Source organism: Chelmon rostratus, chromosome 12 (assembly GCF_017976325.1).
Source record: "Chelmon rostratus isolate fCheRos1 chromosome 12, fCheRos1.pri, whole genome shotgun sequence".
Classification (NCBI taxonomy): Eukaryota; Metazoa; Chordata; class Actinopteri; order Chaetodontiformes; family Chaetodontidae; genus Chelmon; species Chelmon rostratus.
The window spans coordinates 20,409,240-20,432,766 of NC_055669.1; the positions used below are offsets into that span (position 1 = coordinate 20,409,240).

General features: G+C 41.7%; 1 protein-coding gene across 1 annotated transcript in view; it reads left to right on the forward strand.

Moving 5' to 3' along the window:
- The window catches only part of LOC121615550 (receptor-type tyrosine-protein phosphatase mu-like), a 151,409-nt gene that overhangs the window by 91,174 nt on the left and 36,708 nt on the right, over window positions 1-23,527 (forward strand). Inside the window, exons 12-17 of the mRNA XM_041949931.1 lie at window positions 4,858-5,131; window positions 7,878-7,914; window positions 8,716-8,790; window positions 10,262-10,397; window positions 11,785-11,814; window positions 20,746-20,993. Of these exons, the coding sequence (XP_041805865.1) occupies window positions 4,858-5,131; window positions 7,878-7,914; window positions 8,716-8,790; window positions 10,262-10,397; window positions 11,785-11,814; window positions 20,746-20,993 (800 nt within the window). The remainder of the gene's footprint in view (window positions 1-4,857; window positions 5,132-7,877; window positions 7,915-8,715; window positions 8,791-10,261; window positions 10,398-11,784; window positions 11,815-20,745; window positions 20,994-23,527) is intronic.

Below are 23,527 nucleotides of genomic sequence, written 5' to 3' on the forward strand. Positions count from 1 at the left end.
AGCGAGGTTCACCGCTTTGTGAACACATGATTGGATACAGGATGTTGCTGCACGGGCTCAGGAACATTTTGTAAAACTGTTGATGGTAAAGACAGTTAGTTTGCAAATTATTTCATTTTGATTTCATGTTCTACACACTCATTTTTACTTCACTACACTCATTCAGTTACATTTGAGATTAAGATTTTTTATGCAAATAATAATATAATTAAAAAATATGGATTGTTATAATACAACTACCCAGGAAGCAGTTAAAATTAGTTCCACCTCAACCAGCCACAACAAAGTACTACATAATTATTCGGCAATGATAATCATGATACTGTAACACTGGCAGAGTTCATTCTGCACAAGGAGTACGTGCACTTTTGATTACTTAAGTGACATTTAATGCAGAACTTTTATAATGGAGTATTTTTACACTGTTGTATTGTACTTTAACTTCAGTAAATTATTAAAATATTTCGTCCATCACTGGAAAATCAACGTCAATATGAATTCAAATAAGTTGCCGTTCTCTGGCTGGCATCAGATCAAATGAAACATCAACCATAAAGGATTTTTTTTTTGTTCTTATCAAGTTGTTGTTGATTGTCTGTTTGTTGTTTTTTTGTTGCTAATTTAAATCAAGACTATGACTGAATGACTCTGGTCTGTCAGAATGGCTCATAATGTAAATTGTGAACTCAGCATGAGGTGACAAAGGTGTCAGCTGCTCAGAGGCACATTAACATGACAGCAGTAATTACAGAAAAAAAACAGAATGGCTGCATTTTTAAATAGCCATCATTAAACTCAGTCAGTTTTATATTTCACAAGCAGTTGGGGTGAAAACATCACAGTGTATTTGTATATAACACCAAGGCGAGGCGCTACTATAAATACTTTATAGGCATACAGCAAGTTACCGCAGAAAAAAATGCTTTAAATGAAACCAGTAAAGTGGGTATTATTGTCGCTATCAGTTACAAAGATGAACAAAACATTTTTATTAAATTGCAAATTTATGGTGCGCTCGTTTCCAGTTTCTTGCTGCAGTGAATATTCTGTGGAAGAGAAGCAGTGATTCAGATTTCCACATTACAAGAGTTCTTACCCTTAGAGCCTTATAGCCTTTGGCACTTGGTATTTTGCCTGAGGAAAGGAAGTCCTATTCACACTGTGTCTATCATTAAGTCATGGCACAGCCACATCATCATATCATAAGAAGCCACCTGGGGAAAGCCAGCTTTTGTTTTCATTCCACTAACTGCAGATTGATTTGGAATATAAAGTACCAATATGGGCAAGCTCTAAGTGTGTATTGCTACAGCAAAGCAAAAGCAAAGATATTGTGGCCATTATTTGTACAACACAAAGCTGATAGCTGGAAATAAAAGTATAGACAGAGGAATATTTCTTAGCATATATGCTAAAAGAATGGTTTATCCATTAAACCTAATGGGAACTGTAGTGTGATTGACAGCAGCCGTCATTTTAAATGCTCGTCCCATCATAGCTCACGTCAGATCGACAGCGTTTTGTCTGAGGCCCCTCACCACTCATTTCTATGCTGCTCTGCAGCTACTTAAGGGCCTCCTGTGCACCACCTCCACCTGCCCTTTGACCTCTGCTCTCAATAGGGGACAGTAATTAAAGGCTGATGTCTCCTGCAGACTCTCAGCAGGATTAGATATTTCATCACCTCCCAACCCAGCACTAAATGGGAGAGCTCTGAGGAATTGGGACACACCCACCGACGGCAAAGGGGGATTTTCTAATGACACTGCAAGCACCTTATGATAAACTGTAGGGTTAAAGAGCACATGCTGTACACACAGGGGACACTTAATCATCCAGTACCAACCGCGGGGAACAATTGATCATCTCCAGAGCTGTTTGTACTGTGACTATAAAGCTTAGGAGTGCAGCCACTACAGTGCACATTTTTTGTGACAGAGATATTTTTTCTACTTCTTCTAATATTGTGGGCTAAGGGAAAATGTTCAGGGTCGTCTAAGTTCTACATCCAGCTAAGTCTTGCCCATTGTCATTTTTAGAGCATGGTACAATTATGTGAATGATTAGAGAGATATGAGTCATTCGCAATGATTGAAATGGCTGTTTGCAAAATAGAGTAATAAATAAGTACACATATGAAGCGACTAATGTGCATCTTTATATGTAATCATAAGCAATTGTCGTCAATCTAAACTGTGATCAGCACAACTACAAGCTGTTTCCTTGTACAAGGGAAATTGGTGTATTGTAAACATTATTGATATCTCGTAAAGGTGAGCGATGGGCCACAAGATGACACTGAAAGATACCCAGTGGGATTTTCCTGTAAGCAAACAAAAAGCAAAAAGGTCTGTTTACATTTGTGCCTCATTTACACCTGGCATTAACATCTGCGTCTGGATAAGGAAAAAGCACCTGACACCAGGTGTGACTGAATGCTGAATGCTGTGGGATTGGAAAGTGGAACAGCCAGACCAGATGTGGAGGAGGTCAGCTAACTCTGCTCCTTCCTTAGGCAAAACTAAGTTTTCCCTCACAAAAAGGGATTTAAAAATGAATGGATTGGCTAATTTGCATATCGAGATCTGATCAAATTGTTTGCAGAATCAAGGTTATTGATACCAATTGCAATGCCATTGCAATGCATTCCATACAAAGGATTGTATGTCACCGTATCCAGATGCAGATCACATGTTTATTCCAGGTGTGAACGGGGCCTTAGTTGATTTTCTGAACATTGTAAACTATGCAATTTTCACGTCCATCCATTTGACAGCTCACAGTCTTCCTCTTCACTGCCTCGCTGTCGCCAGCTGTTGATGGCAGAATAATATTGTGCATTGCTCGCGTGATCACACTTGCATGTGCGTCCTCATGCATGTACAAACAAAACAACCCACTTCAAAAATTGCTCCATGCTACTGCTAATACTAAAAAACTCGACAGGGATGCGTTAAATAAAAATTCAGTTCAACATTGTGCAAATTATTTATTACTATTTTATTTATAAACTCATCCAATTGTGAAAAAAAATAGTCTTTCCAAAACTAGAGAACCAGAGCATGTCATATCATAGTATTCATTCATTCATGCATTTTTTTCATACATTCATTCATCGAGCAGTCTTCTGTGATAATAACTTGTTGTTTGCATGACTCTCTTGGAAATGGAACGCTAGTCCCCAATCATGGCTGGTTATTCTCCGTGGCAGCTGTAAACAGACTCTTTGTCACTCAGCGACTCAATAGATTTAACAGGTGGATGCGAGATGCATACTAACGTGAACGTCTATAAGACAGTCAGTCTCCCCCTCAAGCTAAGTGGCCGGCTCAGAGACAATGTCATCTCTGTCAGAGGCACAGAGGGCTGCAGTTTTGATCTAGCTAAACACGAGGCTCAGATGGAGAGGAAATGGAAAGAGCCGTTAACCTTTTCAGTTGTTGAATAATGAAAATGCAAATAACGTTAGGCCCTGTCCTGTGTCACTGCTCATTTATCTTGCATTGTATTTTTGAGCCTGTCCTGTTCGCTTGGATAAGCAAGTGAATTCGTTATGGAGCTCTTATTTGATTATTTAAGAAAATTAAGCTGTTAAGGACCACAGTTGTTGAACTGTACATTAATGTGATTATTGCATATTTATCACCTGCTGTTCCTCTTTTTAATGCTCTTTTTTAACTTCTAAAATTACATTTGTCTTTGTTTTCACTCCGCACCTTCATCAGCAAAGTCATACTATTGGCAAAAGTTTCACATTCTCACTCTTCCTTTAATTGCTTATCCCCATGTATACTGTATAGCACTGCTTGAGCTTGTCAATTCTAGCTTTAACCTTGAAGCTTGTTTTGTAACTCATATACACCAAAGAAAACAGAAAGGTTTTAAAATGTGCATTTCAAGGCAGTAAAAATTCATCAGTTTCTATTGACTATGCATAAATGTTTTGTGATAAAAAGGAAACTGCTAGAACTCAATGTTAACACAAACCTGTCCATTCTCTGCCATGAAAGCACCAAAAAAACTGTATTGAGTGTAAAACAGTATTTAACAGAACTGGATAAGGCAATGTGGGAAATTAATAATAGTAAGAAAGTAAGAAACACTGTATAAAAGTCATGTATAATATATAAGTAAGATGTAACTGTATGCGACGGTGTGCGCTACACTCATCTGTGCAGCTGATTTCTGTTTACAAGATGTAAAATTTTTCTCAAACTGACAAAATATTCTTTAATGCAAAGAAATAAAGTAATCTATTACACTTGCCAAATTCACAATAGGGGACAAATAATTAAGAATTTGTTGAAGACAGTGTTTCTAAAGTTTATAAAGTTTTCCCAAACTCAACAATTGACAAAACTCTTGGATTTTTTAATGGAATCTGAGGCTGATTTTCCGCCTCGGGTTACTCACACACGGGCTTTGCTCTGAGGTCCAATCTTAGTGAGCACAACAAGAACACATTAAAAATACCAAGACGAGATTGGATCATTTATTATCTGAATATCTTGATACAGATCCCACTTTAATACCAGGTGTAAATATCCATATCCTGAGATCAGCACTTACTTATTACTTAGATTTAAAACTTATTGAGCACATCTGAAGTGGCTGGATGAGAAATACTTTTTAAAAAATCCCTTCTATCCCACATCTAAATAGTCATTTCTAGAGACTTGGTGTACTCTGAGATTTTGAGCGTTCAACATGCATTTCTTTGCCATTCATAAAGAGGCTTTTACACATTGCAATGCTAAGAGGCCAAATAGAAAATTGCCTGCATTGCCAATAGTGTTCCGCAAGTGCCTCTTTGGCCCATCGGAGTCTGTTCATTCTGTTTGCGTCCCATGTTTGCAGTGCGTACCAGGTGGTGGTGGAGGAGGAACGTCCACGCAGAGCACGAGGCACAGCAGAAATCCTGCGCTGCTACCCAGTTCCCATTCACTTCCAGAACGCCACGCTCCTCAACTCGCAGTACTACTTCACTGCTCAGTTCCCCGCCGGCGGCATCCACTCGCCACAGCCCTTCACCGTGGGGGACAACAAGACCTACAACGGCTACTGGAACGCCCCTCTGCTGCCTCAGAAAAGCTACAGCATCTACTACCAGGCTGTCAGCACAGCCAACGGGGTGGGTGTTTTCATTTCACCCGTTCTGTTTCAGATGAAGTCGCACTAAAGCTACGTTGTGTTTCCAAATTAGACATTTTTGGAAAAATCTGGTGCGTTATCTTTTCTCGTTATAACCAGTGATGCAAAGTAACAAAGGACATTTTCTCTAATACTGTACATAAGCACAATTTTGAGGTGATTTACTTCAGTATTTTTATTTTATGTTACTTTATACTTTATATTATAAGGTCGTTTCACTCTGCTGCATTTATTTGGCAGTTGGTAACAGTCACTTGTCAGATTTTACGTACAAAACACATGATCAGTATGTTAAATGTGATATATTGTTATAGATTAAACTACCCAAAGTATGAAATAGTTTAAATTATCATCATTATTATCACCCTTTTATTCAGGGACAGCATTAAAAATCTCTGCACACGTTTATTTGTCAGTAACAGTAATCCAATGATTCTACTTTTGCTTCTATACATGCATTTTGTAGATAATACTTTTAAATGCAGGACTAATTTCTACATTGTGGTATTTGTACCTTGACTTAAGTAGGAAAGAAGAAGGATTTTAATACTTCTTCCACCACTGCTCAAGAGCCAAAGAGAGGCAGCACTTGTGATTCTAGCCTCCTCATGATTACATGTCGACATTTTCTTTGTGTTTGACAGCGTGTCTCACAGTGCTGCGCTAATAAGTATGTACAGTGTCTCAACTCAGCAACTAAACAATTAGATTAGCAAAGTCAAGAGAACATCAAATTTGGGAGTTTAGTTGAATGAACCACAAACACTGACATCAGAAAAAACATGCAACTTAAAATCGAGCGTTAAAGTTGACTTTTGTCTTGTTTTTAAGTTCTTTAAAGAGGACTTTCTGTAACACGCTGCCTCGTCACACCACGTCTCTCTCTTTCAAGTACACATGAAAGATATTATGGTGGGTTTAATGATGCTGAATGAAAGGCTGACTGACAGATTGATTGACTAGGCGACTGAAAGGGACCGAAGTGGCTGAGTGCAGAACTCCCTGACTCCACACAGTTACTGCTCACGTAGACGGACACATGCACGCAGCAGCACAATTGCATTTGGCCTCTGCTAGATGTGTCAGTACTCTGGCTGTGTGCACCAACAGCACTGTCTGCACTCTTAATAGGCTACAGCAGGGTCAAGCGTAGAATGCAGAGCTCTATGCGGTGACATGCTCTCTCCCTCCATTACTGTTGCCCCGTTCTTCTGACTTTTCCAATGGAGGTTTACGCCAAATGCCAGACAAGCCTTTGATCAGCGGCATTTAAGAGAGGCAGTCGTCCCAGCGGCGGTTAAGTGTGGGAGGCAGGCAACAACAGCGGCTTTGCCGATCGCACAGGTCGAAGCCTCTGTCATCAAGTGGCACTCCGTGGGGCCCTCCCTCCACGGAGCCGCGGCAGACAGCTCAATGGCGACTTCAAGAGCCCTACTGATTGTGGTCCTGAATGAGAATCACCATAAACAGCCTCCTTGAGAAACACTGGCACGTCTTTAAGGAGGCAATGGAAACAACACGTGCGGCAGGGCTGAATCCAATTAGCGAGTGTGCTCTTGAAAGTAAAGCATTGGCGGTCTGAAACTTTCCAGGGTGAATCAGTGAGTGGTATGAATTGGCTGATAGTGCTCTTCCTTGAGCAAACAAAATGAAAGAGTCCCTTGTTGACACAGGAAAAAGCTCCTTCTCTGTGATGGATGCGTTTCTGACATTATTTTTTATTTCCCTTTTTTTTTTTCGCTTTGCAATAAGCAAATGCACTCTCTTTCATTTAGCCATCACTGACGATGGTTAGCACTTAGCAATTAATGTGTAATGATGTTGGAGTGATTTGTTTGGGCCTGTTAAACAAAATTAGCACTTAGAAAAGGTGAGTGCCATCCATACCTAGAATTTGTTTAGCCCCCATTCAAATAAAAATCTAATATAATTTCTTGTAATGTTGCCTTTAACAAAAGGACCATCTGACAGCTTAAAAGCTGCAGTAATGTGAATACACACCCAGGACCACATGAGCACTTGCCTGTTTTTTTTTTTTTCCTCCTGCTCTCTTCTCTTTATTATGCCTGTCGTGGCCTCTAAATGCTGCCTCTCCCTCATGCGCTCACTGCTCATTGGACAGCTTGGCCAGGTCAAACACAGGGACACAGCACTCCGGTCTTTTGTGTTGTATTACTCATTGCCTCCCTGTTCCTGCCTGTGTTCTTTTTTTCCTGTTCACCAGACCATTGTTGACAACAAACTTCTCTGCCAACAGCGGGAGCAGTGTTTTGGTTTTGTTTTTTTTCTGTGTTGTTGAAGGCTGTTGTCAGAGCTGAAACTCCATTACATATTCAGAAAGGCTCCCTGACGTGTCATTTTGGAGCCCTGCACGCTGCGCTGGTGTCGCTTGTCACAGGGCTCTGGTTTCTCCACAGTGGCTGACCACCTTGAGCCGCAGGCTGCCGACAGATCGCTGTTGGCTGACAAATCAGCAGCTCAGCACCGCTAATCTGTGCTGTAGGCCCTCTCGCCTAACTGCGTTTTGTGTCACAGTCATTGAGCTCAACAGATGATAGGGGACAGCGTGGAACTGGCCAAGCTTTTTTTGTTGTAACTATGCGTTTTTAGATATAGGTGTTGTTGCCGCCGTAAATGTGTGTCTTTTTTGTGTGTGTGTGCCATGATAATCCATGATTCTCTTCTTTTTCTTCTTCTCTCTTCCCCTTTCCTCCTTTCATGTAAAGGAGACCAAAATCGACTGCGTTCGTGTAGCCACCAAAGGTAGGAACAGATCACACTGAATGAGGATGTGCAAATGATTTCTGAGAACTAACAAAATTAGTGTTTTTTTTTTTTTTTTTTAAATGAAATCGATATCTTGACCCTCTGACTCTACATTAAGGTTGTTATCTTTAATGTCTTAGCCTTCTTAAGTATCTTTAAAAGATAAAAATGTGCGATACGGACCTCACACGGTCAATACATTGAGCGAGAACATGTGTTTTCCTGTGACTGGGAGGCAGACTGTGTGCCCATTGAGGTCTGTAGGTACTTAGCTATGCTGCCTGTACGTCCTGCTCCACACATTAAAGGTGATGAAGTCTAAGCACCATTGATCCGGGAGCAGAATTGATAAGGCCGGAGGGAGCCCCAGTCACACTCCGTTCTGGGCTGCAGGAGGTCCTGTCACATGCCCCGACAATCTTGTGCATTGTGGATTTTGCATGCAGCTCCACTATGGATTTTTTGTGGGGTTCCAGGTATCTCCATCTGAAGGCTGGAGTAAAATAGCATGTACTACATGTAGAAGGATCATATGAGAAATTTATCACCAATACATTTAATTGCTCCTCTTTACGGTACGAGCCCGTTTGACATGATTTCTGTTGCTAACTCGGCAAAACAAACTATGAAATGCTCTCTAATACTGTAACGGATGTCTTTCTGTGCCTCAGTGTTGCATGATGATGGAAACTGTTGGTGTGGCTGTTTTCTGCTTCAGTGTGGCCTCTCTCTCTCTCTCTCTGTCTCTCGCCGTCTCTCTCGACTGCACGCAATCCTGGATCCACTGACTCTACTCAGCCGCCATACTCGTGACTCAACTCACAACCCCCTACATCCGCATCGCCCCAGCGGCCGGTGACAACCAGCTAACAGGTCAGACCCGTAGCTTCCTGCACGTTCTTCGACCATCTCGCTCCGCGTTGAACGCGGCAGCCATACTGACGATTCCCTCAACGGTAAAACAAACAAGTGGGAAACTGCATGTGTGTGGTTTTTGTTTATTATCCTGCTGTTTGCATACAATCAGTGTGATTAAATCAAAGACTCGCAGACATTGTCTTCTCCTTTCATCTTCCCAACATTACTGGACATGAAAGACCTGTTTGAGGTGCGATTGTCATTTGATGTGTGAGATTTTTTGGCACGAGTTAATCCCCTTTCATGAATATTTCTCATTATTTCTGGGAGATTAAGTGGTGGTTGGTGCAGTTGTGACAACTGTAAACACACAAAAGGATGCTGAAGTGCTCGAAGTGAAGATCCGGGGTGTAGCATTTAACCATTCAAATTCCGCTCGGTTCCTACTTGTGTGTGAATCTCTAATTCTCTCGGGCTAGAGAGGAAGAATATTAAGTCGTGCCAGCGACAATCAGCTCAAATAGCGAATTGTCACATTCCTGTAAGATTAGCCTGCGACAGTATATTTGGACAAAATCACCCATCGGTCCAAACGTGATTGTGAATATGTCACAAGTCTTGAAATCCTCCACAGCTCTGCCTTAAAAACTTATATCTAAATAAAGGCGCTGCTGTTGAAGGAACAATATGTCACAACCAGGCGGGATAGATATTTACCTTTTTGATAAGGAGAGAAAATGCCAGCGCCGAAGAGAGAAGGAACCCCGCTCTAACAGATTTGTCTGACATAACAATTTATCATTCTAAATTCACCTCTGGTGACAAGGAATAATGGTGTTGTTCAGGTGGACAGTTGTCATTCCGGCAGCGTTGCTTTCCTCCGAGTGCTTCTTATCACTTCCCAGGGAGCAGATGCTGTTAAAACAAGGCGCCCCCCCCCCCTCGCCTCCCTCTCACTTTGTGTCTCTCGTTGTTAGCTATCTCCTCCAGAGCTGATATTTAATGTTTTGGTTATTTCAGGCTTTTTTATCTTCTTGGGTATTATCTTTCCCGCCCTGCATCCTACATTTTTCTACAGCCCAGCACCCATTTGCCCCAAACGTGATTAACCAAGGGTAAAGATGGTGCGCACTTATCTCTCCCAGTGCAGCTTGAACCAGAGAGCGCCCATGTCCACTGAGGACGGAGCTAAAGGTGGAGTCTTCAGGACAATAGGGAGACTTTCAAAACAAACATTACTCTGAGCCAGTTAATGTGTGCTGATATTTATGCTCCACAGAATGCCACAGAATATCAGCGTATTGATTGATCAGCCTCAGTCCTCCACACAGTCAAATCAATGAGAGGAAATACTGAAAGTATGGATGTGCACTCTGCTGTTTGCTTCATGTGCAACAATAGCAAATCAGCATTAGATTTGATCCACAGTCTGCCTGATTAATTGCACTTTCACTGTTTGATCTTTATGAATTGTGATGTTTTTCAGGAGCAGCCACTCACAAACCTGACGCCGTGGAGCCGGAGAAACAGACGGACCACACGGTGAAGATCGCCGGGGTCATCGCTGGCATCCTCCTCTTCGTCATCATTTTCCTAGGAGTGGTACTCCTCATGAAGAAAAGGTAAGCTATTTTTTTTCTTACTTTCTGAAATACTCCTTTCAGATTTGTGGAAGAGGTTGAACTTACTTGCCGAGTGCTCACAAATAAGTAGTTTCTCTGTTATCATTTATATATTTCTCCCTCAAACGGTAGCATTGTCAGCGTCATAGTAAATAATTAATTTGATTATGTTGATACGCCCCATTAAGGCTGTTTACAGCCATGAGATACAGTGTGCCATGAAAAATTAATCCATTTCCACGGCACCCTCAAACAAATGCGCAGCGCCTCAATGACATTGGAATGGGAATAGAAAAATGTTTTTGAGGCTTGTGGTATGGAGAGAGGCGGGGAGGAGATAAGAAAGAAAATATGATGAAAGGCTCAGAAGGAAAGAGGATGGTCACGTAGCTGAAGGCGAAGTTTACATTAGCCCCGGACCCCATGCTGGAGAGAGGTCCTCTGTACATATCCCAGCAATCAGGGAGCTAAAGCTCAGCAAACATCAGCCCTCTTTTGTCCACAGCGAAGCTTGAAATAACACAATGTCAGTTTCTGCAGAGATTTCTTTAGTGGACACAAGTTGGTTTCCTTTAATATCTCAATTGTGAAGCATGAGGACAAAAAAAAATACGTTTTCCAGTAAAACTTAGTATGAATTAGTTGTACTGTACTGTACTTTGTTCTTATACGTTAGATTAGCTTGTCTTGAATCAAACAGTCAAGGTCAGTACATGAGTTGCAGTAGATGAGGCTGAGTTGGAAGGTATAGTTGTTTACTAATATAAACACAATGTTTCCATTTTATTTTTGAAAGTAATAAAAGATTCCTCACTTCCTAGCGCAGGCCCTGTCTGTGTAGCACAGCGATCAGTGGGTGGGTGTCAAAATCAGCACACAGTAATGGAATTGTTTTCAATTAGCCTTAATCAAACCAGAGATGGAGATGACTTCGTTGCTTGAATTTCGTGTAATTTGCTGTTACCAACAGGGAATCAGAGTTGTGTTTAGACATTCAAACCACTCATTAAGTTTCAACCTTGGAGGTCAGATATGGTAATTTTTATAGGTGTAATAAATGATGTGTTCATAAAAGGGGGGTTTTAGTGACAGGTTGGGCGCCTCTGATTTGCCACCACATGCTGTAGAGCAGCTCAGGATCAATGTAATTGGATTTTATACTGTACTGTACTGAGGCCCCCCCTCCCTTTGCAAAGCATGACATGACTCCAAGCGATCACCTTTGCCCTCATGATCACTAGTTTACCTCCACGTATGCCACCATATCTGATTTTGTTCATTTCTACTCTTTTTTCAAACATTAATATATTTTTACTTTTTCTTTCCTTTTCATTCCATCCCCTCCCCTCCTCCACTGCTTAAATCCTACCACCACCCCAATCGGCAGAAGAACCTATCACTCCTACACTTACTACCTGTAAGTAACCACTTTGTGTAATGTTAGTGCCATGCTTCTCACCCACACGCTGTTTTCCCATGCATGCAAAGAGCCATGTCATCCTCCTCCTGCCCAGAGCTATTACAGAGGCCCAACTGTAATCTCTGCTGGAGGAACGGAGGACGCCACTCCAATGCATCTCCACACGATGAGCACATCATACTGTATGTCACATTGGCACGACTTCTGACGAAAGCACGCAGGCGCAGCTACACCCCCACGAAATAAACCTGCCACTGAAATGTTGCTGCAGACATGATTTCTGCTTGACTTTTAAGGAGTTTGTTTATCATATGATGAACTAAACTGCCTTAATGATTGTACGGCTGCCAAACTCATCTTGTGAAAGGAAAAAAAAAAATCAATGCAGGAGCTACTGCATTTTTACTGAGTGTGAATTTTTCATTTGCCTCCAATGATTTCATCTCTGTTGACTTTGAAGTGCCTATCACAGTGCATCTATGCTTCAGTTGTGCCTAGAACCTCAATGAGCGAGTCCAAATACTTCACATTTTGTACACTTATGTGTACACCCTGCAAATGCCAAAAAATGTAGTCAATAACTTGATGTAGGATCGACAATGTTTAAAGCTGTTCCACTGAAAACTTGAAGCATGAGTTAACATGTTGACGTTACCAATTTGGCTCCATATGCATGAAATAATTTCACACCTTTTCTATCCCTACTCCATCCTCCACTCTGTCATCAAACCGTCTCAGCTCTCATGCTTTTTACTTCCCTTTTTTTTTCCAAGCATGTGTTTTGGGTCTTTGCACGTCCATCCCATTGATTCTATGGTGATGGTGGAGTTGTGTCTTTAGCTGACAGGATGTTTGCATCGCTGCCGAAACAAGCTGATGTGATCACAGAATAACCTCCTTTCTATTTAGACGTCTTCAGTGTTATAAAACAATAGCCGCAGCGCCGCTTTGTTCACTCTTTAATATAACGATGATTCCAAATCGCACCTCTGAATGGTAAAGAAGCTTATTCTGCAGCTCTGCCTTCCCTGCTGTAGCTCATAGGCTCCCTCTGTACAGTCTTTGTGATGGATGCCGACTAATCTGTCTTGAGATGACTGTGATCAGAGGACAGAATGGAGGCTGCCTCACATCAAAGAACATCTCAGAATACACCTGGAGATAATACTGCTCTGCGTGTCACTCATATTAGATCACAGCTGTCTTGAATGGAAAGCCCCAGCGACTTGGAGGAGTGGTGTCACCAAAGCTGAGCGCGCACATTGACCGAGCTAAGCAGGAGGGGATGAGGTTGTCAGTGAAACAATCAAAATATCAGTACTGCAAATAACAGTAGTGCAAATAGCGTTTTCTTGGCTTATTGCCAGTGTGAATAAAAAGGAGACGATGGCGCCTGCAATTACAAATCAATGTATTATTTTCTGCAAGAAGTTACAGATTTAACGGTTAATTATCAAACATGTGCCTTTCCATTTGAGATACATTGCGGCTCAAAGAAGGGTTTGCTCAGAGGCACGTTTGCTTTGATTGACAAGTTTTAGCCAAACTGGATAGTCTGGCTCCAAAAACACTTGTCTGAGCAGGTAAGCCAAATCGCAGGCTTTACCAAGCCCCCTTAAAATTCATGTATTCGTGACATCAACAGCACCACATCCACATTTCTCTACAGCGCGATGTGTCAAAATGAATTGGAGGTTTAGTGTTGAGATTTACAAAGAAGGGAAAGAGTGGGCTGCGAATGTTGTGACTCCTCTCTACAGCTGACAAGATAACAGCATAATATACAGCTAGAGAAAACGAAGGATTAATGATCCTCAATGGGAAATGTGCCATGAAAGTAGCAAATACTAATAGATAATTAAACACGCTTAAGTCTTCATTTAAATCGCAGGGATCTCTGTAACGAATGATATTGTCGTCTGCGCAACATGATGGAGAATCTAAACTGCAAGCAGCCCCTGAACATTTTTACATGCAAGATGCCTGTTCAAACAATTTATTTATGAATGTCTAGGAGGTGTAAACCGTTATTTCAAAAGGTAAACAACAGGTTCAGAGATGATTTCATTGATTCTTTTGCACATAATTCCTCTATTGTTGCTGTTCATTGTACATGTACGGATCTATGGCACCCTGCAGCTAATTGTTTTCTCTCACCGGTAGTGTGAAGAAAACTTTGCGTTTTTTTCACCTCTGTCACTTTTTGTCGAAGTAAATTAATAACGATAATACCAAGATGTTCAACAATGTGCCTGCATCACCGAGTAAAGCCTGAAGAATCCCCTTTGAGGCTGTTAACAGGTGATACAGCTGTGCATCATGAGTGATTGATCCGTGTTTAGTCCTCTTGCGCCTGCTTTTACTCCTCTCAGGATGTCTAACTCAGCTTATCAGCAAATACAACTAATACACTGCGTACACCCACAGTTTATATTGTCAAGTTAATTATAGACGTTCTGAAGTAGGTCTCCTCCATCTCTGCAGTGTTCATCTGCAGTTCTGATGGCAGCCTTGTTGCTAGCCATGAGATTACAACACCTCTATGATTGATGAACCCCATTAATGCTCTCATGCATTCATCAAAGTCTTTTAAAGGCATGAGAACATCCTGCAGTCGCCAAAATATGCACTTTAGGTACATCGCCAGAGGTGACTGTGGGAGCTAGCACGCAACACAACATCAGTCAGAGCGCTCATTAGGCATGCAGTTACATGTGTGATCAAATATATGACTGTCCTTTTAATCAGGTGGTCGCACCGGCCGCTGTGCCTGCTGCTGCTGGGGACAAGAGGAAGATCAATTGGCACGGGGCAAGGGTTGCGATTGGGTCTTTATTCCTGCGAGGGTTTGATTCATCCATCAAGCGGCAGGCATTTTGAATACAAGCAGACTCACTCTTTCACTTTCTGACTGATTTGCCGGGCTCGTCTCGCTCTCCTCAAACCTCGAGTACATGATTCGACTGTGTCTCTTCCGTATACACTCACCGGCCACTTCATTAGGTACACTTAGGCAATCTAATGTGATCCGATACAACAGGTCTCCACTCTTACAAAGCTTATATGTGTTCAATTTTTGTTGACGCTGTCAGAGAGGTAATAATTCTACTGTATGTTTATTGCTGAGGTTGTAGTCGGGGGTGGTGTTATACTGGAGTGCATTATATTGAGAGGTGTTTCTAATCTGCCCCACTCATGCATGTAAATGAGGTGGATTAAATATTAGGAAGTATAGTGCAGTTCAGTTCAAAACCACTGCCAAGCATAACCTCAGTAATAAACATGTAGTTAAATTAATACCTAGAAAAGCTGAATGTGAATGATGAACATGAACAGGGTTTAAGGCAGAGCTGATTGCGCAGGATCACATGAAGCCGTACATGTGTACCTATTAAAGAGGCCACCTCAGTGAAAAACCTCTGAATATAGGAAACCATTTTCATGCTACAGCTAGAGAAAGTTTCATATGTGGCTAAAAAAAAAAACCAAATTTGAAATGGTTAGATTACACTGCAAGACCTAAAACATGGCGGTTTTACCTTTGCTGCTGTACTAATAGACACTTGTCACATAGCAGATCATTTAGCCGCTAAAGAGCCAGATATTTTTCCTTAGGAGCTTGTGGAAGCCAAAAAAGAACTAAAAGGAGAGTGAAGTGAAGTTGCCAGTTTTACTTTAGTTTTTTTACACGTTTGCTATGAAGATTTTGCAAGCTAACATCAATGTTCTGTTTGCTATGTTTTCTACTGGTCCCAAGCAACCAAAAAAATTAAAGCATCCTTGATTAATGATGCTAATGTATGTGAAAATTACTCATTAGATTGAATGTGCCCAGAGATTTTAATGTCTCACAATGGCCTGAATGCTGTTCCACAGTTCTTTCTACCGTGATGTGGATGACACAGGCGGGGGGTTTGATGATATTGAAATGAAAATTTGAAGACATTCCTGCACAGATCTTCATCTATGTATAAATCTAGTCTATCAAGGTGCTATATTTGATGTTGCCTGGTGTTTTCTTGTATCAGCTCATAAAAAGCAGTTTCATTCAGGAGTGACATGTTCCATTTCCATCTGGCAGGTGGTCACTTACATCATAAATCCCTTATGGTATGATGAGTGCATGCATTGTGTTGAGTGGCCCCAATGGTAAACAAACCTTTATCAACCTGCCTGTGCTGTAATTTACTCAACTCTTGTTATATGAAGAGGAGAGACGGAGAAAAGTCTAAACAGAATCAGCCCCGTTAGCATTTGAAATTGATATAAATAAATGGCTCCTTTTTACCGAGAAGACACACGCAGACATATAAATCATCATCCCCATTCTTTATAACTCTGACTTTTCATAATCATCCCGACTGCACTCAGTGTCAGAGTGGGAGGCCAACTAAACGTACCATGTATAACACAATGTGCTCAGGGGCAAACACCTTCATTAAACCTTACAAGCCGAACATGCAGCAAGAATCACATTAATTGGTACAAGCCTTGCAGATTTTTGCACCCACGAGCTCTGCATGTTGATGAGGACGGGGAGAGAGGAAGAGCAGCTCGAGCGGGGACAAGGGATGTCATGCATGGAATGACAAAGTTTAAATGCATATACTTTAAAATGATTTGTCATTTAAAAAACAGACGTCTTTCACAGTTTGGCAGTGCACGCAGAAGCTCTCATCAACTACTTACTTAACTTCATATAACATGCATTTGCATAATATAGAGAGTGGCGTTGCAACAGTGGAGATTTGATACAAATGCCACTTTGAGCGTTGTGTGAGCATAGAGATTTGTTTTTGTGACAAACGCAGTTGAAAAGTACTGTTAAGTATGTGCTTTTTAAAATACAGTATATTTTATTACTTGATTTAAATCATAATTAATCATTTTAGTGATTAGAGTATAGAATGAATAGACTTTTATTAACCTATTTGCAATGTAGAAGGAGGTGACAAGAGACCAAAATCAGATCCATGTAAGTTCTTCTGAACAACATTTTAAATAACACTAAATGTCATTTAAAATATTGCAGGTTGAGGCTGTTTCCTCTACATTTTTGGCAACGTAATCGCTATCACAGTAAAATCTCAGATAATTTAAACCCCCTCACATGTCATACTTCACCATTTGAATTGTGCACATGTACTATATGCAGTAAATTGAATGATCCATTTTTCTAACTGGGACTGCACAAGGCTCCTCAAGCTGCTGCTGTTCCGGATAGACGAGGAGCCAAGAAGAAAAAAAGTGGAGTTATGAAGGACTCTTCATTTTATTGTTTGCTAAAAAAAGGTGTTTTACAGAATCAATGAAGCAATCAAGTTAGCAGATAAACTGTATTGTGCGTCACTGAATGGAGGCTGCTTTCAGAAATAGTTTTTCAGCTGTTTCTCCCACTACAGTAAATAAATAGACAGAGAAAAAGGTCGATGGATGTATGACGGATGGACAGACAACCTGTGTTAAAGATGGGGAGATGTTTCAAATGAGACACAGTGCAAACAACTACTGAAATGCCCCCACTGGGTTAGTCAAAGACGCTTCTGTTGCCCCTCCCAGCTGCGTGTCAGTCATCTAACACGCGCACACACCCATGCGCTGCGGATGTGTGTGGATCGTCTAATGAAGCCTTCTTTGTCCCGGTGTCACAAGGTTTAGTCTGCTCCAGTGCTGAAATGAGGCCCACCATGCTGAGCTCGAGGTTTTGAAGCTCTTGTTTTAGAAGCTGCTGCAGCATCACCTCCCACAGAACAGACATTCTGGCAAACACGCGCAGACATACCATCCTTGCAGCTTCCTCTTTGTTGTAGCTGAACTCATGGAGTTAGGAGCTCTGCTCGCTGACATCCTAGATATGCCAGGCCTGTCATGTACTGAACTGCAGACAATCTCTCTAATGAGAGTTGCCTAATATAGTTACCTCCAGTGTTTGCTCAGTCTTTACTTCTACAAACACATCTGCCATGTGCCTGCATCATCCCCTTCATATGCACATTCAGTGCTGTTCAAAGAAATGTACGATTTTGTTTTTTGTTGGGAATGCCTGCAGGCAGTCGGTTATATACATTTCTTGTTGGGACCTTTCCACAAGCGGCTTTACGCTAACTACGAGAGGATGTGATAAATGATCGCATTCATCAACATGCACCAACTCTCTACTGTACACTTCCTCCTACTATCTCTGTCGGCACATCAGACCCTGTGATATAGTCATCTATCATTAAATTTTCCCTTCTTACAAATGAGGAGAGAATAGCGTGCCAATTAATCTTCATCTAACACCCACGGTGCCTTGCAAACATCCCAGTATTGCTGATGCTTTCCTCGTTTTGGCGCTGATGTCCGTGCAGCCTCGTTTATCTGCGCTGCTCGTGCTTCAGCCGCCACGCAGGCCAGGAAAACGGAAATCCAAGTCTTAGCAGACGCAGAAATAAGACCAGTGATACAGTATTAAAACCTGGATTATGTGTAGTGGTTCTTAATAGTCTTCTTGATGAGTGCACACAGTGCCGAATCAGTCTTAATATCGCCTGGGGCCCATGCAGCTCCCCCTCCCCTCCTCACTCCTCCCCATTACAATATGAAGCTATAACAGAAAAAAAGAGACGAGATTGCCATTTTGTTCCCAGCTCTAATTGCAGATTAAAGACAAAAAAGTGGGTCCGGCAGATGAAAATGTCACTACTTTGTCACTTTGCTTTCTGAAGAACGGATCCACTATTAGCCTCACGTCGCGGCCTTCGGAGCAAATGACTGTTTGAAGGCAGCGGGGGCCTGTTGCCATATGGCACGAGACAGCGACAAAATTGAATAAACAGAGGAGATTTGCAAAAACAACGCAGCAGGAGTGCGTCATTAGACAGCAGTTGTCCGTGAGAGAGACTGCAATTCAAATAGGCAGAGGGGTCACACAGAGAGTAACAAAGTGAGAGGATCAGTGTGAGTGCTGCCATAGTTAATTCTTACACCGCTCGCTCCCCTCCAGCAACAGAGCAGCAGCAGCCATCTGATATGGCTATAGCTACAGTATGTTTGCCATTTTTTCTGAAGTGATATTTCTCAGGAAATATAGGAGAGTCAACTCCTCAGTGTGACAGCGGGATGCATTATTTATCGCCATTGGGAAGCTGTTCGATGCAAGTGGCTCCTATCACTGGGTGGTCAGGGTCAGGTTCAGAACGGCACCCCTTCAGGGATTCAGAGCCTTCCGTAGGACACTTAGCAGGGTCAGAGGCTGGCATGTTGAATGGAAGCTGGTTTGAGCTCAGACTTTCCAAATCTTTGACAGCTGCAGCCATTGATTTCCTCTGTGATTGTCACAGTCTTTTAAGTTGATGTAATCAGGTGGAAACAATTCAAACAAATTCTGTCACAGAAATGTTGCACATGGAGCAGATTTCAAAGGAAACGTTGTTGCACAACATTATCACACGCGTCACAGTATCCTATTACATGTCAAAAGACAAACGCTAATTATACAAATAAAAATAAAAACACACAAAATACACAGAAGTAAAATTTAAGGCTTCCTTCTGTGCTCCAATGGGCGTGTTGATGGTAAAATGAGGTGTGGTCGAGTGCATTGTTGGTGCATTGCTACCTTGATGCAGCAGAAAGCGATTGAGCGCCATTGACCAACAAACACCTGGAATTAAAGTCAATAGCTTATTTATCTATCCTGCTATTTAAAGGGCATATTATTTAAATAGTAAGATCCTCCCATGCCTGCTTCACCTCAGGGGGCTTTGGTGGATTCCTGCTGCTCCTGCACGAGCAGATCTGTTACCTCAGCAGAAAACTGTTCGCTCCTCCAACTTGCCGAATCTGTCATTTAAATAGCGATAATGTGCCAGATGCAGGCACACCTGGAGATGACGCTCTGATTGGTTGAATTCCTATAACACCCAAATCCTATGAATAATTAAGAGATTAAATACAACCCTTGCACCTTGTTGTGTGCCCAGATTATGCGCTATTTAACAAACAAAAGTAGAGTCAAACACGCCCTGAATGCACATGCTGCATGCACTTAACACCATGTGTTATAGATCATTTAAATAGGGCAGTAAGTATTTACACTCCCTCACACCAACAGGCCTGCAATAAAACCTAAATCTAGGTTAAAATGTTCAGATTGTGTTGAAACTGTTTTAGAAAGATGTTAATTGTTGCTGTTGGTGGTCCAGACTGCAGTTTGTGGTGCTGCTGTGTACATTTAGTACACGCCGTTTCTGTCAATGAGAGAAGACTAAATGTACGTGAATTTTTTCATACACTATCAGCCTAATGTCTGTAGGAAGGCTGATTCAGAGCCTGCGGCTACAACAACAGAATCTCGTGACCCTTTGATTTGAGTTTTGACAGGGGGTCAAACAAGCAAGCAGTGACCACAAAACCTTAAAGTGTGGCCTGATGTATGAGGGGTTCATGAATATATCCGCTGGCCTGTCTGTGGGACAGACGTATAGATAAAAAATAATATGTGTGTGCATACATGTGCCTGTGTGTGTGTGTGTTTACTCCGTACGCAGTGCCTTAATGTGTTTGATCAGGAGCATATTGCTCGTAGGCTCCAGCACATCAACTCAAAGTAGGTCAATAAAAGCAGGTTGACTGTTTCAGTTCACTGTTCACAACTCTAATTCTTCCGCCCCCAAATACTATAGCTAATTTTAAATCATCAGGGCCACTGATGTATTTGGGTTAGGGTGTCACACCTTTCCGCGGTCTCAAGGATTTATATTTCCCTGCTTGAGGAAGCATCTGGAGCCTAATAAAAGCTAATGTGACCACCAGCCCGGGGCACATTAGCTCAGCCATCTCATTACATCTATGAGTCATCGCCACCAGCATCATATCAGATCAATTCGAGCACAGTCACTGTTGCTTCTGCCTGATTGTTTGTTTTTATTTCCTCCCCCTGTAAAGGAAATTGGCCAAGAAGCGCAAGGAGACGCTGAACAGCACCCGCCAGGAGATGACCGTGATGGTCAACTCCATGGACAAGAGCTACACCGAGCAGGGCACCAACTGCGACGAGGCGCTGTCCTTCATGGACACGCACAACCACACGCTGAACACCCGCAGCGAGTGCGCGCTCACGCTCAACGGGCGCAGCGAGTGTGCGCTCACTCTCAACGGGCGCAGCGAGTGTGCGCTCACTCTCAACGGCCGCAGCGAGTGTGCGCTCACACTCAACGGCCGAGGTAAGGCGGCCCTGCATCAGCCTACCTGCCTGTTATGGTCTCACACACACTCACACACACACACACACACACACACACAGAGCATGGTGGAAGCAATTTGTTTGGTTTGGTCAGGTGAGAAAGAAATCAGGCTCGGCTGCACAGGAAATATTCACACTGGGACAAACTCAAAAGTCTCGTCCTCTTCCAGGTGGTCTGCAGAGTTAGGAACATATTCAGGGAAAAAAGCCCAAACCTCCTTAAATCCTCGCTCGCAGTGTGGAAGTACACTGTGTGCCACTGCTTTTTAGTTAGGCGTGGCATCATATCTGTTACAACCCCCCCTCCAAAGCAACACAACAAACTAAGTGTGAGACCTCATGACTTTTTCTTATTACCACGATAAAGGTGTTTTCCTTTTTTTTATCATTTACCACATCCGGTCGCATGAATTAGTGTTGAAAATAGATTTTTAATGAAGAACTGTCTTAACATCCCTCTGTTTTCAGCGTTTCACTTGTTCTAACCAAGATTTAATTTCGTCCGTGCAAATGATTCGACCGTGGTGTTGCTGCATTGGAAAAGCTGCCCGTTGTTAACCAGCTGTAGTGCTGGTCAGTAGGGAACCGGCTTCTTCAAAACAGTTCAGCAGAATTTACTTTCATTTGACGGGAAAAGCCTTTGATATGATTTTGATGAAGATTGTTTCATTTTTTTCTTCAGCGGGAGATTCATCCTTTTCACAAGCCCTCAAGGGTTTGTGCTGCCCTTTTTACTCATTCCCTTTTTTTTAAGTTTTGTTAAATTCGCTCAAACTTAAATCAGCAGTATTAGGAAGTTACTGTTTGGATTCAGTTGTTGTGTTAACAGCCTGAAGGGAGTCTCATATTTTGAGAAGTTTGTGACAGAGGAAACGCACAACACCAGCTACTATAGATGTGCCCTGGGGAGATAACCTATTCATTTTCTCTGTCCCAGGTTAGACTTAATGCTTTGTTGATGGACAGCGCAGCTAAGTCTGCACCCAGGGCTTGACCTGCTATAATCCCAGTCAAAACCATCAGATTAAAACTCGGCAGCAGCTTCTGTCTCCACACCTCAGCAGGGGATGAGCCCCAAAGATGCTCTGACCTTGATTAACTGTCTGTTAGTGTGGACGTTCAAATCTGACCCCTCAGTCTGCCAGCGCGGATGATTTAAATGCATTACTTTTTACTCTACCTATCAGTGTAATGCCCTGTGTACCTAATGTTCCTAAGCCCTCTCACGCTCGCCATGACCTTATATGACTGTCAGTAAACATCATGGCTGACAGATTAGTTAGCTCTGCTCAAGTTGCATGAGCAGTCCATGTTATTTTAAGGTAGAAGATGAAAAACCAAGAAACTGACATTTACTCTTCCCATATTAGTGTTGCTCGACTCTGGTACATCACTAATAGCAATGTTGCAGTATTTGTATGTTACTTTATACTTTCTCTCCACTACATTTCAGAGGGAAACTCTGCTTTTTTTTCTCGCTCCACTGCATTTATTTCAGATGAAGTTACAAGTTACGTTGCAGATTAAGATTCTACATACTAATCATAATTTTGCCCTGTAAAATATGTCGTATCCCTATCAGTGACTCTGCAGTATGCACAGTAGTAGTTAATAGTAGTTAAAATCAAACAATTACTAATGATAACTCATTAATATACAGTTCAGCATCCTTTTGTACAAACTTTTAAAGTAGAACTGAAAAGATTTGATTAGTTGTTTGACAGAAAGGTAATCAGTGACTATTTTGCTAATTGATAAATTGTTTTAATTCATGTTTTTATGCAAAAAAGGCTAAAAATCACTGCTTCCAGATCTGAATATTTGCTGTGACAAAACATAGAATACTTTTGGGTTCTGCTGGGCAACAAAACAAGATGTTTGAATATGTCAAGCTTGGACACCTGTGATACCAGCGATCAGACTAATCAATAAGGAGTAATCGTTAGATGCAGCCTCTGCCTCCCTATCCTGGGATTTATAATGTCACAGATAAACATTTCAAGGGTTAATCACCAAAGGAAAACAAGAAGTAAACACACTGACTTCAGAGAACGGTGGACATGAAAGGTGTTGATCTTCACACAGTATCTCATTTGTTTCTGTTGACCTCAAATCTTGAAATTTGAAGGAAATTTCCAAAATTGTGGATTACTGATATTTCTTGTGATTTACAGGCAGACTTAGACTTTGAGTGAGAAAAGAAGAATACACTGTACTGTAGTTTTTTTTATTGTTCTTTTTAATTGTTCAACATTTTTTACAACTTTTAACTGTTGTGATAATATATAATATAATGTTGTGGGTGATTATGACCAAAGATTTGCAGTTTTATGTTTGCGCTGAAGAAAGGTAGCATGCATGTCGGGGTAAGGACGGTGTAAAAGGTGTAAAACAAAAATTAACGCTTAGAAAGTCGTCAAAAATGAGCCAAACTCAACCTGAACTCCAGAGGGCTCAATAAATTCTACTTCTAATACTGTGCTT